General features: G+C 42.6%; 1 protein-coding gene across 1 annotated transcript in view; it reads left to right on the top strand.

Moving 5' to 3' along the window:
- sec24d (SEC24 homolog D, COPII coat complex component) overlaps window positions 1-17,980 on the top strand; it is a 250,364-nt gene that overhangs the window by 184,351 nt on the left and 48,033 nt on the right. Inside the window, exons 13-16 of the mRNA XM_041185982.1 lie at window positions 4,131-4,224; window positions 9,558-9,674; window positions 11,322-11,492; window positions 12,977-13,073. Coding sequence (XP_041041916.1) covers window positions 4,131-4,224; window positions 9,558-9,674; window positions 11,322-11,492; window positions 12,977-13,073 — 479 coding nt within the window. The remainder of the gene's footprint in view (window positions 1-4,130; window positions 4,225-9,557; window positions 9,675-11,321; window positions 11,493-12,976; window positions 13,074-17,980) is intronic.

Below are 17,980 nucleotides of genomic sequence, written 5' to 3'. Positions count from 1 at the left end.
GGTACCTGGGAGTGACTCAGGATGTATGAGTCATGGGAATTCCCAGGGTACCTGGCACAAATCTGCATGATCTGCTTCTGACGATCGCACACCACTTGAACATTCAGGGAGTGGAACCCATTCCTGTTAATGAGCATCAGAGGCTGCCTCCATGGAGCTCTCAATGCCACATGTGTGCAAACGATTGTACCCTATATGCTAGGAAACCCTGAAATAGCTGCAAATCGCTGAAATTTAGTAGGATGGCTAGCTTCATGGTGTGTGAACTTTGCACAATGACAAACCTTACTGTAGAGGGCATCTGTCACCTCCTTGATACATTTATGTGTTGCGGACTGAGATGCCGCATTGATCCCCTGTGGATCCCTGGAACAATCCGCAGGCAAAAAAATTGAGGGTCGCGATGACCTTCAGGGGCACTGGCAGGGGATATTCTCTCAGTCCATGGCGTGTTAGATTTTCCCACAGAATGTGCCAGATATGATCCACCGCATCTCTTGACAAGCGCAGATATGCGCGGCATTGTTTCTCGCTCATCTCCAGATAGGAACGACGTCTTTGGTAAACCCTTGTTCGTGCGAGTCACCTCCATGGGGGTCTAACCTCCTCATCCTCTGGTTCTTGTTGGGCTCCCCTGGACCATGAGCCCCAGGCAGGGCCTCCTCTCGAGGCTGAGCTAGGAGGCGCTGTGCCCTTCTCCTCCTCCTGAATCAGATCACTGCCATCAAGAAGGCAGCATTGAGCCTAGGCTCTATTATTCAATCCTCCTTCTCCCTGTGGACTGATAGATGCAACAGGTTAATGAATACCGGACAAATATAGTAAAGCTCCCACTCACAGCCACTTTCAAGCCCTAGAGTTTCGTCTGCACAACTAGCTTTTTGCTGATACAAACTCTCAGAGCATGGTGACCAAGATGCCAACCTTGATACTTGACATCTCAATTTGATAGAAGTTGGAAGAGGTTTGAATGCATTCATGAAATGTGCCACCTTCCGAAAGGCACTCCCGCAATCTCTGATCTGGCATATTGATGAAGGTTAACTTGCACATGAGCAATGACTGGATGCCCTTTGGCCCATAATCCATGTCAATTTGAGAAAGCGCATCAGAGGCTTTCCTTGATGATCTGGAAGACATGCAGCAGCTGTGCGCCCTTAACCTGCATTTTCCATTCTCACATTCCTCTTTGTTAATGTTTAAATGAAGCCACTATATTGGGGAGCCAATGACTCCTGCAGTGTCTTGCTAAAGTGCACCAAAAGGCACTGGCTCCAATGCGACCTTCTCAAGGAAGTCTTCCTCTTTTCTCTCAGCTCTGCCTCTATTTAAATGTTGTGTCCCTAAGCAGTTTGAAGGTGACCCCTGAAAGGATCCCTTAGTCCAGCCGTGGGCTCCTACCACACTGCCCCAGACCCCTCCCGTGCACATTCTTTTCCAGTTTCAATTTCAAACTGCACCATTACTTCATGCTTTCACGATGCTGGTGCTTCATTTTTATTTTGAGACCAGCCTCGACCATCCCCCTGTCAGTGTTCAGGTCCCTCCAATTTTCCTGGAGCCTCACCATGTGCAGGTAGACCTACCTCGGCTTATTCTCCAGTGTCCATCAGTAATGCTGGATCCCATTGTTATTGTGGTGGAAATTCCAGCCCTCTTCTGAACCCATCACTTTTGATGACCCGTGTCCCATGTGGACCTCACCCCTCTCCTATGGAGGCTGTGTGCTTGGTCATGTCCAGAGGAGAGCCTCCCAGGAGAGCGTTGAGTATCCTTCCTTCATTACTTTTTCCCCATTTACAGGTTGCACATGCCTCCTCTACCCATGACCACCCCATTTGCAGCCCAGTAGCGAGCCAGACAAGCTCACTGCCACTGACTATGAACACGCCCTGCATACTAAACTTTGCCTTATCCTAATTGAACACACAGCCCTTGCCCCTCCTTGGAGTGGGAGTACGACGTGCTGTAGTCTTGTAGCATGGCTCACAAAGCCCCAGGACTGCCTTTAATTTTTTCTCCCTGACTATGAGGTGCACAAAAATCCAGGACTGCCTTTAATCTCTCACTCCGACTTGTTGGCACCAGACCAGAGACTATGACTGCCTTTCACTGAGCTCTGTCATTGCCTTGTGACCGATCACAACACAGTCTCCCTTCCCCCACACCCCCACCCGCTCACTGAGTCTCTGTGAAACCCATCCCTCTTGTGCAACACTAACAAACTGCGCCCCCCCCCCCCGCAAGCTTCCTATTCCAGAGTCTGCATACATCCCCTCCCATTCATGCAGTTCAATTCTCATTCACCCCCTTATGTGTCTGCATTCTAATCTTGCATGTCGGGCTCCAGCTTCCCCACCCTTGGTCACCCCTCTCCTGCCATCATTGCCCCCCCACCTTCCAACCCCACATAGCCCATGCACCCCCCCCCACTCCATGCCTTCATGATCCTCCCCCATCCTAAGGTTCGCAACACTGGTCTCTGTTTCAGGGTGCAGCCCTGCCTGAGAGCCACTGCACAGTGGTGTCCTCCTGGGATATGGAGACACCCAGCATGAGCAGACCAATCCTACATCCCCACTAGTGTGGCGTTACACCGCCATCGCTGAGAAACCAGACTGCGCTGCTGCAGGTAACTTTGAATGTTGCCCGCACCTCAAAGTCACAAGTGAAGTGAGGGCGGACAGCTGCTCGCCACTTATTTCTGAACATGATTTGGACCGGTCTAATTTCCTGCTGACTTGATGAAAGATTGGAATGGGGCTCGTGATTTCATACAAATGGTGTTCCTGACATGGATCAGCAGGAAACCCAACCCGCCATCAATCCGCCATGAAAGTGATGAGGGAAAATTCCAAACTGATTTCCCATCAGCGGGAATCCAATTTTTGACCTTGCTCCGCATTTTCTGCTGCTGCCTGCCACAAAATCCACCAAAGGCAGGAGGGGAAAATTCCACCCACGGGTGCCAGACTTAAAGTCCAGGGTCTTTGGTTAGGGAGGGATCAGGACCCCAGTGAGGGGTGGAGTGGCATGGGAGGACTGGTTTGAGAGGGTGGGGGAAGCACAAAGAAGGGATACCATCTTGAGGGGGTTGCCCCCAAAGGGCACAGGGGACCTCCCCCTGTCCCCCACCCTTCCTTCCCGCCTTTTATCCCGAGTTGGGAAAATAGCAGGCAGGCCACTTTCCTTCCACCTTCCCCTGCCAACTGTATTATGGTGATGGAGATGGAAACAGACCCAAAGTTACCTTTAATAGGCAACAAGGGCTTCAGCAGGCCTCAGGGTGGGCGGGCTAGCTGACACCTTACCTGCCCACCATAACATGGGGGACAGCTTGGGGGCGGGCTAGCCCCCCCATTTTATTTGACATGTTCCCCCCCCCCAACCTTCAAATAAGCTGATGGAGTGGGGGGCGGGTGGGGGGAGTCTGTAAAATTCCCCTCTGAGTTCTTCACCATTTTTTGCATATTTCCTGATTGCTTTGAAAAGGGACAGGACAAATGCAAAACCTGTGGCAGGGTTTCCCTACACTTGGAATCCTTTGTTTGGGATCTGGTATATTACTGGAGGCCAGAACATTGAGTAAGGAGATACATTCAGATCTGCACAAAAGTGAATATGGACTCCACTGGGTCAGGTAAACAAGTTATGGCACAATTGTGCCAGAATAACATCGGTATATTATGCAACCCTGCCTGGTGGTAAGACTACTGAATTTCCAGAACAAGGTGTACCTAATTCTTCCTCTAACTGAAACTGACTGTAAGTTGCCCGATGAGATCATACCTATGTAATTGAAGTGGGGTGGAGGTTGTAGAGTAAAGGGTTAACATCAGGAGCAGCTGATACTGATGTAACTGTGATGCAATGCCATATGATTAAGTAACTGAAACCTGGTGGGCAGCAGAAGTACAATCTCATGTAGTGTACTGAGATATATGGATCTGTAAATAACAAGAATGGTTTTTATGAATAACAGCCTATGGTAGCATTCTTAGGGTAATAGGCAAACCTTAAAGAAACACCAACCAAGACCCAAACCCAAGACAAAACAGGGGAAGCGTGGGGTGGGGACAAATGTAAATCAACCACTAAGCATTAATTTTAATCTTGTTTTATTTCTAAAGCCTATTGGACCAGATTCCCGAAATGTTTGCTGACACCAGTGAGAGTGAAACTGTCTTTGCCCCAGTTATCCAAGCTGGTCTAGAAGCTGTGAAGGTTTGATGTTTTTCTTTGTGCTTCTGGCAATATTTAATATGCATAGCTGATCTTGTACAAAAAAAACCCCTAAACTCAAAGATCTACCTTAGTTTTACTTCTGTTTGATGCTGTTTAAGATCTTCTCAATGAGAAAAGTCATAAAGCAAAGTCATAGTTTAACATCAGTAATTAATCTAAACATAACTTAGATCATGCTGCTTCAGAATCCATTTATAGTGTGAGATTATCCTCTTCGATCCTGCCTTGATTTGATGGAGAATGCAGGTAGTGAGTAGTCACACCATTTGCCAACCTCGCTGCCCTGACCAGAGTTAACCTCCATCCACTCCCCACTCGGACACTGTTGGTTACACCTTCCCAATGTACTACATACAAATGACAAGTTGGCTGGCGCATGGGAGCCAGGACCAATGGTGAATTGTCTCCATCTCCATGCTAGTTACCAAGATTGCAATGGAGAAGATGGTGGTAAAACCCAGGAGGCAACAATAACAATCCTGGATCGTTTTAGTGTAGGGAGGAAGCACTGAGTCATCTGCTCAGAAGAGAAGATCAAATTGACTGGGTCCTGGGCAGGTAAGTCACCTGGCCAAGTTTAACTAAACCACCAGCCACCTAGCACCTGGTTTCCACTAGGTAGGTGGAGTTAACATTGTGGGTGAAAACCACCAAACATTTTGGCCAAAAATCCAGAATGTGAAGATTGTAGTACCAAATTACTAACTAAATTAGATCAATTGATATATAAAAATGAGTCACACCTAGAATGCCTGGCACAGAATAGGTTATGGCGTTGTCGGCTCCCAGAGTTCAGCCTTTCCTGAGTCCAATCACTGCCGATGAGTTTCGACATCCTCAGTGCAGGGAGGGACAATGCCAATTAAACTGGCAGATTATTAGAAATGTAAATTGTAAATCAAAATCATTGTATGCTTTTGATTTCCTGGCCCTGCTACATCAGTTGCATATATTATCTGTGAGAAAAAATAGAATGTGCACATTGAATGAAATTCAAATTACAAATTTATATAATTATAATGGTAAGAGACCATTCTTCCCTTAATATGACTTTTTACTACCTTTTACTCAATTCAAAGCACAATCGTTGTTTCAGCAGCCTTATCAGTCTGTACAAATTAATTTTTGCTTACTAAGTAGAAGCATTCTACTCTAGTATTCACTTGTTATACAGCTGTTTTTTTGGGGGAGGAAACACTGTTGTAAAAGCACACAAATTATGAATCCCATAATAATGGTCTCTATAACTATTTCAGTTTGATGGGAACTTTATCAGGTTTGTTTTATGCTGGATTTCATCACTGCAGAATCCAGTAGGTTTCTGCACTCTCAATCATTCAATATCAGAGGATTATGGTAGCAAAAAAAAATACTGCTAATTACAAATATGTTGAGTTACCTCACTCTTTTTCTGTCGGCTTTGTAAATGCGAAGAATGCAGCTTATCTCAAAATGCAGTATCACATGAACAAAGGGCATGTTTATTTTTAGTTTATCCCACTGGGTTTATTGGACTTGAACAGCCCCATTTTATGGTTCTGTCTTTAACTTCAAAGCAAGGCCTCTGTTGTCGGAATTAAAAGGGAATATATTGTGCCAGTACTCCCTAATACCAAGAACTTGTAATAATTATTCACAACTGCCTTGTTAATGTAGACAGTACTAACTCTCTGAAGGCAAATTCAAACCACATAACCTTTTAAGTAAGTGGACAGATCTAATTGCTATTTTCCTTGTTCCCAAAAGACAGACTTTCTTGTTCGTCACTAATTCTAGGTTATTTTTTTCATTGATAGCAGCCAAGATCTTTTCATGTTTTGGCTGAGGATTCAGATATGCACCGCTGGAATTTGAAATGAAGGAACACAGCCACTTTCTTACTAAATTAGAATTAACCCTTTTTTGGAATTTGTAGATCTGCACATAATCAATTGCTGAATTTTGCAGAAGTTATTGCGGACAATTTTTCGACTGCCACCCGCCTAGTTAATGCTGCAGAAGACGATGGTCGACAGATGACTTCTTAAAAAAAAAATTGGCTGCGCAATGCATTTTTTCAGCCAAGGTTTCAAACAGGAAATGAGTCAGCATTCCCACAGAAAATATGCAGGTGCTGACTTAAATATGCAAATTGGTCCTAAACTGGTGGTAGGACTCTATTGTAATTTTAATTCTAAAGAACAGGGCTTGCCCATTGGTATTAGGTCTTAGAGCATGACCAGTGATTATTAAAGGGATCACTGGAGGACATGCGCATAACAGTCATTAAATAATTTTCCTCTATTTTTATGTGACTGAGGCCCGAATTCAAAAATGGTCCAGGCCTCACACTACTAGTACAAGGCAAGTGGTGCAATTCTTCAGCCTCCCGTCTGCCTGATCTGGACAATTGTTGACAACTGACACACTGGTGTGGCTCATTGATGTCCATGCTCTGTGCAACAAACTGGTAGGATCTGCACTCATGTTCAACATGTACACCTGGCATCTCACATAACATATGCAGGTATCAATCATTGCCATGACATCAGAGGAATTGTCAAAGGGAGGCCAGGTGCTAGTTTGTTAATTTGACCAAGACCACGTCAATGAGACAGTTTGGAGCTGATATGAGATTTCGGAGATTATTTAAGGGAATCTAAAGAAAAGAGAGAATAAGACATGACCATAAGACGTAGGAGCAGAAGTAGGCCACTCAGCTCATTGAGTCTGCTCTGCCATTCAATGAGATCATGGCTGATCTGATAATCTTCAACTCCACCTTCCTGCCTTTTCTCCATAACCTTTGATCCCCTTACAGATTAAAAACCTGTCTATCTGAGCCTTGAATATACTTAATAACTCAGCCTCTACAGCCCTCTGCAGTAATGAATTCCACAGATTCACTACCCTCTAAGAGAAGAAATTCCTCCTCACCTCTGTCTTAAATGGGTGACCCCTTACTCTGAGATTATGCCCTCAGGTCCTAGACTCTCCCACAAGTGGTTACAACCTCTCAGCATCTACCCAGTCAAGCCCCCCAAGAGTCTTATATGTTTCAATAAGGTTGCATTTCATTCTTCTAAACTCCAATGAATACAGGCCCAACCTACTCAATTTCTCCTCATAAGAAAATCCCTCCATACCCAGGATCAACCTAGTGAATCTTCTCTGGAATGCCTGCAATGCCAGTAGATCTTTGCTAAGATAAGGGGACCAAAATTGTTCACAGTATTCTTGGTGTGGTGTAACTAGTGCCTTGAATAGTTTTAGCAAGACTTCCCTATTTTTATACTCCATTCCCTTTGAAATAAAGACCAGCATTCCATTAGCCTTCCCTATTACCTGCTGAACTTGTATGTTAGCTTTTTGGGATTCATGCATGAGGACTCCCAAATCCCTCTGTGCTGTAACTTTCTGCAGTCTTTCTCCATTTAAATAATATTCAACTCCTCTCTTCCTGCCAAAATGCAAAACCTCACATTTTCCCACCTTATATTCCATCTGCCAAGTTTTTGTCTACTCAGGAAAGAAGTTTGTGTGGAGTATTACCACCATGGGGACCTGTTGGACTAAATGATCTTTTTCTGTGTGGTATATTCTCTGTATTATGATGTAAACTGTGGGGAAAATAAGAAGAACAATTTAAACATATTAAACTGGATTTACATCTTTCAGCATATGCACAGGAAATAAATGTGAACAGTTCAACTATTCCTACCTAAGCAAGGTTTTTTAAAAAAGCCTTGAAATGAGGAAACTGCTTCCAGTGTGGAATCCCAGTTAGTTGGAATGTAATTTGGGCACAGAGTCCAGCACAACTGATTTGTGTTGCTTTTCATTTTCTGGCCATTGACCTTAATGGATGGGAAGTAAGAAAACCACTATATGGCTGACTGACCTCTGTACCTGGTTCTCTATTTTACATATTCAGAAAATGAGATTCCACACCAGAAGTGGAATGCAATCTCACTATTTTCAAGATCACTGTATATTTTATTCCTTTATGTGTTGGCCCTGAGGCCCTAGAGAGAGCACAGAGAAAAGCAACAAAGATTATGCCTAAACTTAGATCTCATAGTTATGAGGATAGGCTTAGAGAGTTGGGTTATTCATTTTGTAGAAATGTTGTCTTAGAGGAGATATGATAATGGTTTTTAAAATTTTTTAAGTATTGAATGCAGCAAATTCAAATAGATAGTTATAATGGGTAGACACAGAAAAAAAATCCTATGGCAAATTTCAGGATAAACTCTGGGAAATACTTGCAAGGTTTCATTGACAATGGAATGCCACATCCCAATGTGCCACAATGCCCCCGCCCTCCCCAGCTTGCAGATTCTTCTTAAAGAAGCACATCTACCAAGAACTTATTCCAGAGGATGTCAACCCTTTAAAATGAAATACTTTAGGACATCTAAAATACTGTTAATCTTGATCATCTTCTCATGCATGGATCATTTGATGCAACTTGCTAGAAGATGATAAAACTAATATTCCATAAATATATACTTGAATCTCTCATTAAAAAAATGTTTTCCTGCCAATTTTCTCCCCTTTCCAAATGGCATTGGGCAGAATTCAATATGAGCAGTGTGGATCCCATCACCACTATGAAATCTGGTGGCACCCCCATGACCCTGATCTTCAGGAGCCTCAATGGCATAAAGTTCCTAATTTGCAGCAGAAACAGTTAACTTTTTATTTTGATGATCGTTCAACAGAACTGGAAAAAGTTAGAAATGTAACAAACTTTAAGCAAGTAAAGGAAGGAAGCAGCAAAAGGGAAGATCTGTGAAAGAGTGGAGGGCAGGAGAGATTAACTATCATCCCTTTTGTAATTTAATCTTTCCTCCTTGCACCCTGCTACAGACCTTCCATTTTGTTCTTTCCCCAGACTCCCCCATTCTCCTGCCTCTGTACTTGCAGTTGTGGCAGAAGGTCATCGACCTGTAACATTAACTTTGTTTCTCAGTCCAAGAATGCCACCTGACCTGCTGACGACATTTTCTGTCTTTGAATAACAGAGGTGACAACTCTGACCAATTTTTTTCTCATCTCTTTAAGAAGCGCTGAGGTCAATTATAACATTCCTACCTGAATTCTACCAGCTGAAATCAGCATAGTATGGATTTAACATGGGCTGTTTCTTTTCTGTATGATTCAGCTGCTAATTGTCTTAACTAGCTGACCATTGGATAAATAGGATTATTTCTTGCGGAATATCTAACGAAAGTTGTGGAAAACAAAGAAAATTGTGAATAAAATTCTGTAATAAACACTTCAACGAACAGGTCAATGTCAGGTATACTAAGTACTTTTATTTTCAACAGGCTGCAGAATGTTCTGGGAAGTTGTTTATATTCCACTCATCCCTGCCGACAGCTGAAGCACCGGGTAAACTGAAAAATAGAGATGACAAGAAGCTGGTGAATACGGACAAAGAAAAGGTACAGTAGCTGGAAAAGTGTGTGTTGATAGAACACCTTGTGTTCCTGCTGACCTAGTTTCACATTTTAAGTTTCCTTATGCACCAGAGATGTAAACATCAGCCAACCTGTATTATTAGCTACTCACTCTCAATATTATCAGGAACATACAGAAGAAAGAAAGTAGCAGAAAAAGAAAGATTTGCTTTTCATGAGCTCAGGACATCCCAAAGCATTTTACAGCCAATGAAGTATATTTTGAAGTGTAGTCACAGTTGGAATATAGGAAACGTGCACAACAATGTCCCATATTCTGCAATGTGATAATGACCAGCTAAACTGTTTTAGGCATGTCTGTTGAGTGTTAAAGATTGGCCAGGATGCCAGGAGAACTCTCTTACACTTTTTCAGAATAGTACCTTGGAATCTTTTATATTCACCAGAGAGGACAGATGGAGCTTTTGTTTGGCACCTCATTCGAAAAATGACATCTCTGACAGTGCAGCATTCCCTCAGTACAGCTGACACAATGATCTTTTTCAGGTCACGGGACAGGTTACAACTTTGGGTATTGCTATCATGCAGATTGAAGACAGTGTGAGTCAATACCTATAAAAGTAGTCCGTTTAAGGGAGCATGCGATACCATTCAAATGGAACAGGAATCTACAGCTGATCCAATTGTAGCAAATTCATTTTTTTAGACAACAAGCTTTTTAAACAAGGTTGTATTTTATAAAGAACATGTCTACTGTAAGACAACCTTATCACGGGGAAAAATTTTTAGCTCAGTGGGTGGGCGCGTGCCGGACCCGCTTGAGCATAAAACGATCTGCGATACATCGGGCGAGCGTCCCAACTTCAACGCACAGTTGCGCGATATTTCGTTCAGCGGGTGCGTTGCCTGAGTCAGCGGCGCGCCCACCAACAGTTAAAAGGCCTGTTAAGGTCATTAAATGATTAATTAAGTGGAATTTTTCACTGCCCGTCCAACCTTACTGTTGGCAGGTAGGCAAAAATGCCAAACGGCCTTTGCGCGTTTTAGGAAACCTCATCCACGGGCAGGATGAGGTTTCCTAAAGCAAATAAAAGTGAAATAAGAATTTTAAAACCTAATTAATAACATGCCCATGCTCATGTGACAGAGTCACATGAGGGGACATGATTCATGACATTTTTATTTATTCTTTTATACAATGCTTCATCTCCTTGAGGCAGCTCTGTGCCTCAGGGATATTACGAAGTGCGCACTTGTGCGTATGCGCAAAGGTCGCGCTCGTCCTGCTCACCCTCCTCCCACCGCCTGCACATGCAGCACTGAGTGCTGCCGCTCGCATTTCACACTGGGCAGGCCTTAATTGGCCCGCTAGTGTGAAATCGTAGTCCGGCCCCGATCGCGGACAGCGGTCAGCTTCCCGACCGCCCCCTCCCACCCCCACCGAGCCTGCCCGACGTGGGTGAAGTTCTGTCCGTGGAGTATTCTTTAAACTTTAACAAACTTCTCTTTATTCATGAATATGAAATTTTCCTTCTCTATTACCTAGTAATCCATTAAATTGGCAGAACAATTTATCTGCAGTCTTTATTTTATGGACACTCATAAGATATGTCCTCAAAATAAAGAGAACATTGCTCGCGTTAAACGATCATTTGTTTTAACTCCCTGCAGATACTTTTTCAACCACAGTCACATTTTTATGAGACCTTGGCAAAGGACTGTGTGGCCAATAGCTGCTGTGTGGATGTGTTTCTGTTTCCAAACCAGTATGTGGATGTCACAACCATGGGGATCGTGCCAATGTCTACTGGTGGCAGCTTGTACAAGTATAATAATTTTCAGGTAAAATTTTGCTTGGTGTTCTTGATCATTTTAACATGCTTGGCTGTCCTGAGTTCCCATTCGCCTCATCCATCAAGTCTTGTTCCACCTCTTGTCCAGCAACATATGTATTGTGAATGAGATAGACTGTAAATTGCTGATGGATGTAGAATCCAGGACGATACCAATGTTAAACAATACTCAATATTGAAGTTTGTTAATAATAGCTTTGCAGTTTTTGCAGGTGAATTTCTCTAAGCTAATTTACTTGTACAAATCTTTCCGTAAAATAAACCTGAATACATGAATAAAAACAGAATTACCTGGAAAAACTCAGCAGGTCTGGCAGCATCGGCGGAGAAGAAAAGAGTTGACGTTTCGAGTCCTCATGACCCATGAGGACTCGAAACGTCAACTCTTTTCTTCTCCGCCGATGCTGCCAGACCTGCTGAGTTTTTCCAGGTAATTCTGTTTTTGTTTTGGATTTCCAGCATCCGCAGTTTTTTTGTTTTTATATCTGAATACATGAATGCCTGTAGACTTATTCAGAGAGAAACCCATATGCCTTATGATTTTAGAGTTAAACAGAAACCTGCTTATTTCTTTCTAATAGATTTCATTTGTGCATGCGCATGGGCATTGTTGGCAAGGCCTGCATTTATTGCCCATCCCTAACTGAGCGATGTGCAACTTTCATGAACCGCTGCAGGTACGCAGAATTGTTAGGGAGGAAATTCCAGGATTTTGACCTTAGCAATAATAAATGGTAATATAGTTCATAGTTAAGATGGTGTGTGGCTTAGAGGGTTTACTTGCAGGTGTTGGTGTTCCCATCCACCTGCTGCTCTTGTCCTAGGCAATAGAAGTAGGGATTTGAAATGTGCCATTGCAGAAACCCTGGCAGTACATCTTGTAAATTCTGTACAATGCAGCCATAGTGTGATGGTGGTGGATGAGGTGCCACATTGGCTGCTTTGTCCTGGTTAATGTCAAGATCTCTGTGTGTTATTAGAGTTGTATTCATCCAGGCAAGTGGAAGATATCCTACTGCAGTCCTGACATGTGTCTTTAGATGTGAAAAGGCTTTGTGGAGTCAGGAAGTCAACTACTTGTCACAGAATTCCCAGCTTCTGACCTGCTATTGTACCCACAGTATTTATGTACTTGGTCTAATTAAGCTTCTGGTCAATGGTGACCTCCAGGGTATTGATGGAGGTGGATTAATCATTGGCAATCTGGCAATCAACATAATATTTAATCAGAATGCTCTCCCAATATATATTGGCATGATATAATAATACAAAACTATTGATTTAAAGGTGATACTATATTGATATCCCAGTGTAACAATAGTTCATTATAGTTTTAAATCGGTGCATTAACATTGATATTTTGATATTGATATTCTTTGCTATAAGTCATGGAGCACTGACATTAGTAACTGTAGTGCCATTAACTGGTGGTAATAGGACAGCTAACGCTTTTTCTCATTATTTTTTGCGCAGATACAGACTGATGCTGAACATTTCTTGAATAACCTAAGAAAGGATGTACAGAAACCAATAGGATTTGATGCTATCATGAGGGTCAGGACAAACACAGGTGAGGCTACATTACATGGCAACATACGTTCAAGTAAGAATAAAGGGTGTCACAAGACTGGAATTTTAGACACTATGGCCTGAATGTTCAGCCCTGGACTGGAGAGAGCGCAGATTTGGGACAATTCCTGGCATCACAAACCCGACCCGGGGACAAGTGCCCCTGAAAGTCAGATTTTAGGTCCAAGAGGGTGAAAATGGGAGTCATGGAGGCAACCCCTGGAAAGAGGTTAGAGACTGTCTGATTTGGAGGTGAGCAAAAGGCCGGTTTTGGTGCACTGGCACTTTGTAGAGATTATGAAAACAAATTAAACAAAAAATAGTCGTCACCCATCACGTACCCTCATCCCCCCAACTCTCAAAATGCCACCTCATGCCCCCCACCAACCGTGGGCCCTCATACTCTCCGTGCCAACCTGTGTCCTCTGCTCTCTGTGGCCCTTTATAGACCTTATGCCAACTTTGTGCCAATTCATGGCAATCCATGCCTGCCACCTTTTGCCCTTACATATACCATGCCAACTCACCCAGTATCCACCAAGGTCAGACCTCAGGATCCATGTTGAAATTAAATATAGTTCTTAAGCGACTATTGATGAATTCACCATTTGAATTTACTCTCACTGATTTTAAAAAAATTCTGTACATTGAACTTCCCTTAATCCCTTATGAAATCAAGCATCTGTATTCATAGACCCACTTCAAAAAGTTTATAACCACTTGGAGCTATCAATTAAACTATGAACTGACAGGTACCCCATTGTGATCATGAAAGGTTGTAAAATCTGCCATGCAACACAAATCCTGTAATGATAACCCCTCAGACTTATTTCAACAGACAGAATGAAATAACAAACATTGAGTTTTTTTTAACCTGTAAGCTGTTTGTCTTTAAATTTAAAGGACAGGAGATTTAAATTTCTTGACAGCTTGACAGTTATCTGCTATCTTTACAGTTTTCTTGACAGCTGTCTTGGCAGCTCTCTTGGCAGTTCAAATGACTTTATGCACTTATTATGCACATTCATGTCTATTTTTAACAATCCCAAAGGGCACCTTACCTCTCCCAAAGGTGTCTCAGGACCATTCCCAAAAGGGTACCCTACCCCTCCAAAGAACTCCAGCTTTAGAACTTCTCCTACTTGGCCTGAAGTGCGCACGGTTTGGGAAATTTCCACTTGACGTTAGTGAATGTTTTGCTGGTCTGCTAAATTTTCTGTCCTACGGCAAGTGGGACCGTAAAATCCCACCAATTGTGCTTTAGACATATCAGCTGCCAAAATCAAGTCTGACTGAGGCAGCTGCAGTTTAACATGTCTAGTTGCCTCCGTGAACCACAGATTTGCACCTTAGAAGCTGCCCCCATCTCTCCCCCACCCCCCCTTGAAAATAGCGGAGGCTAGGTTTGGGGGCAGGACTTTGCATCCAGGCCTCCACCACCATTTTTGTTAAGATGGGGAGCCTCACCATCTGTGCAAAGGTTTGGGTCTATGAGAGTGAAGTGAAGATGTCAGCTGTGGCTCAGTTGGTTGCAGTTGTTGCCTCTGTGTCACAAGGTTCCTTGTTCAAGTTCCACTTCAGGGCTTGAGCAGAAATATCTAATCTGACACCCCAGTGCAGTCCTGAAGGAGTGCTGCACTGCTGTATGTACTGTATTTGGATGACCAAGACCCCATCTGCCCACTGGAGTGGATGTAACCGATCCCGGAGCATTATTTTGATTAAGAACAGGGGAGTTATTCCGGTGTCCTGGCCAATATTTAATGCCCAATCAACATTTTCTGGTCATTATCACATGCCTGTTAGTGGAAGTTTGCTGTGTGCAAATTGGTTGCTTCAGTTCCTATATTATAACAGTCGCTACACTCCCAAAATACTTCATAGGCTGGAAGCACTTTGAGAAATCCAATGATCATGAAAAGCACTAAATAAATGCAAGCTTTTTCTTCTTGTTTATGGTTTGTCAGCACAATCTGAACTTCAAACTGTAATAGGCATAAACAAACACCTGTTTGTTTTTTTTTAATATTATATTTGCTCACAAAATTAGAGTAACAGAAATCACCATTGCATGGAAGTAGTTTTATAACAATATTAGAGAGTCAGTCATAGAGTCATTATGGCACAGAAGGAGGCCATTTGTTTCACTGAGTCTCTGCTGACTCCCTGTAGAGCAGTCTAATCACTCCAATTTCCTTGCTGTATCTCAGTAGCCCTGGCAGTTTATTTCCGTCAAGTGCCAAACCAATTTCTTTTGAAATCATTCATCATCTCCACGTCCAACAACCTCTTAGGTAGCGAGTTCCAGGTCATTATGTGATTCAAACAGAAATGGGATTGGCCTGGATTTTATGGCCAACAGCAAAAGACAAGCGGCAACCATTTGTTACATGTACAATTGCCCACAAATCTTTCGCAGGCTCTTGCACCGGAACTTGCGATGATTGGAAATTCATTTCCGTGCAGTGCCCACATCAGAGAATCTGGGACCTGTGTAAACAGGGCCAGCAACTGTACAGATTAAAGAATCCTTTTGATAGTATGCAGAGCCTGAACCAGGAAGTTTAAGTTAAAATATTTAATTTAATGTTGACTCAAATAAAAAAAATCAAAATATCAAGGGAAAGAAAGATAAGGTTGAGAGAGATAGAGATAAAGGAGACAAAGAAAATGTTTTTTTAAAAACATTTTGTTTATTAGTCATCACTAATTAAATTCTGAAGGAATGAGAGTCCATATTTATAAAAGTTAAGTTTCAGTTCTAGAAAGGCATTTTGACAACAATTAAGACTTATACCATTAAAAATTTACTTAAAATGGACAAACCCTGATCATTTTCTGGTGAGTCTACCACAACTTCACATCCTTAATATATTTGAATGCTGAGAGTGGGCGAGATTCCGGTATAGCAAAGTTTCTGGAGGCGTCAGTTAACGTGAACAGAAAGCTCCTGATTTTTGTGTTTATGTGCGGTCATCAGAAGTTGGCGTCCCTTTACTCTTTAACCACTGATTTTATGGCAAAATCCGTGCCCTTGTGTTCAGTAGCTTTAAGTATTTTTTGTTTTTATTTCTGATTGCAGTATCAGAAATAAAAACAGGAAATGGTGGAATCACATCCATTATCTGGACAGTTTCCACTGGAGCTGAGAACACTACTATGATTTAGTAAAGGCTCTTAAAATTTTGTTAGAATGAACGTAGAAAGACAATTTTATCAGAGAGTCAGTGACTAAGAATCATTATTGTCAAATTACACTGTATCTCCTGCCACCACACTGGAATGGGAAGTCAATGTCGCTGACATTCCACCACCCACTTGCTGCCTCTTGCTTGCTCACTGCCCCCCTTGCTGCTACTTGCCACCTCTTGTCCATCCTCTTGCTACTCCACTCGCCACTCTGCTCCCAACCCTTGAGCCCTTACTGCCTCACTCGCTGGCCCACTCTCCTAGCTAAACGGCTAGTGGGGCAGTGAGCAAAGTGGTAGGTGGGCGGCGAGTGAAGTGGCAAATGGTGCTGCTAGGGGGTGGGTGTGCAGTAAGCAAAGTAGCAAGCGGGGTGGGGGGTGGGGGGGTGGTAGTGGGAGTGAGGCAGTGAGGGTATGGGAGTGAGGCAGTGATTGGGAGGCATCCAAAACAGCGTTCTTTGATGCAGACAGCTACCTGCAGCAACACTGCCAATGATGTAACAGGCACTGCAACTATCTGCTTGGGAAGTGTGCCCCTTGCCTGTGGCAGTGGCAGCAAATGCAACCATCAAATTATTACATAAGAAAGTTGTAGAGATGTTTAGGTGAAATTTCTTCATAGGGAGGGTTGTTTAAGCATGGTATTCTTCACCACAAGGCATGGCTGAAACAGAAAACTTTGAATATAGCAAGGGGAAATTGAATAGTATGTAAATAGAAGAAAATACAAGGCTTTCGGAAGAGAGTAAGGCCGGAGGTTCATTTAGGATTGCAAAGAGTCAGCACAGACACAATGGGCCAAGTGTCCTTCTGTCCTGCAAACTTCTACATTTCTATGGAATATCGAGTAGCAATCAAAATCATTTAAAATATATAGATGGGGGGAACTGAGGAGTAAACTGGATCCCAGATTAGATGGATTTTAGGTATAAGGTAGCCAAGAAGTGAATTTTGATACAGACACCCAGAAGACACAAGAGCTTAGAAACTTTTCATAACTAAACTCAGACTAAGAAAGAATTAACTTAAAAGAATTAGCATACAAATAGAAACATTGCCTGTACTAACCCTACACTGATCCAAGGAAACATGAAATGAGGAAGGTCCACAATAAAGTTTACATTCATGAATATTGGAAATATCAGAAATGATGTACTGGAGGTTGTCGTGGCAGTGGGGAATGTTGATATAGTGGGAATATCAAAACCATCGTTAACCTCATAAGATGGAAATGAATGTAACATTCAAGAGTATAGAGCATTTATAAATAACAGGATGGACAGAAAAGAAAGTGAAAAATAAACTACTTTAGTTAAATACCTCTGATTCAAAAAAATCCAAACTAACGTTAAGGACCAACTGGTCAATAGGAAAAGATCAGATGACTCTTAGGAGAAAATAAGAGCATTTTGTAACCAAAGGAAAGTAATTTGAATGGTAGATCCCAACCAAAGAAATATAAATTGGGAAAATGCAAGCACTTTAAAGTCAGAATTGATAATGTGATGGCCTCATGAGCCAAGGGCATCAAGATAATTATGAGAGGCAATGCTCACCTAGTATTCGTCAATGACCCAGATAATGTCCAGGAAGTTGAAGTCATAGTATCTGAGTCATAGTTCTGTCGAAGGGTCATGAGGACTCGAAACGTCAACTCTTTTCTTCTCCGCCAATGCTGCCAGACCTGCTGAGTTTTTCCAGGTAATTCTGTTTTTGTTTT

This window comes from Carcharodon carcharias, chromosome 1, assembly GCF_017639515.1.
Source record: "Carcharodon carcharias isolate sCarCar2 chromosome 1, sCarCar2.pri, whole genome shotgun sequence".
Classification (NCBI taxonomy): Eukaryota; Metazoa; Chordata; class Chondrichthyes; order Lamniformes; family Lamnidae; genus Carcharodon; species Carcharodon carcharias.
Note: the sequence above shows the minus strand (reverse complement) of the source record. Positions and strands in the feature narration are given on the sequence as shown.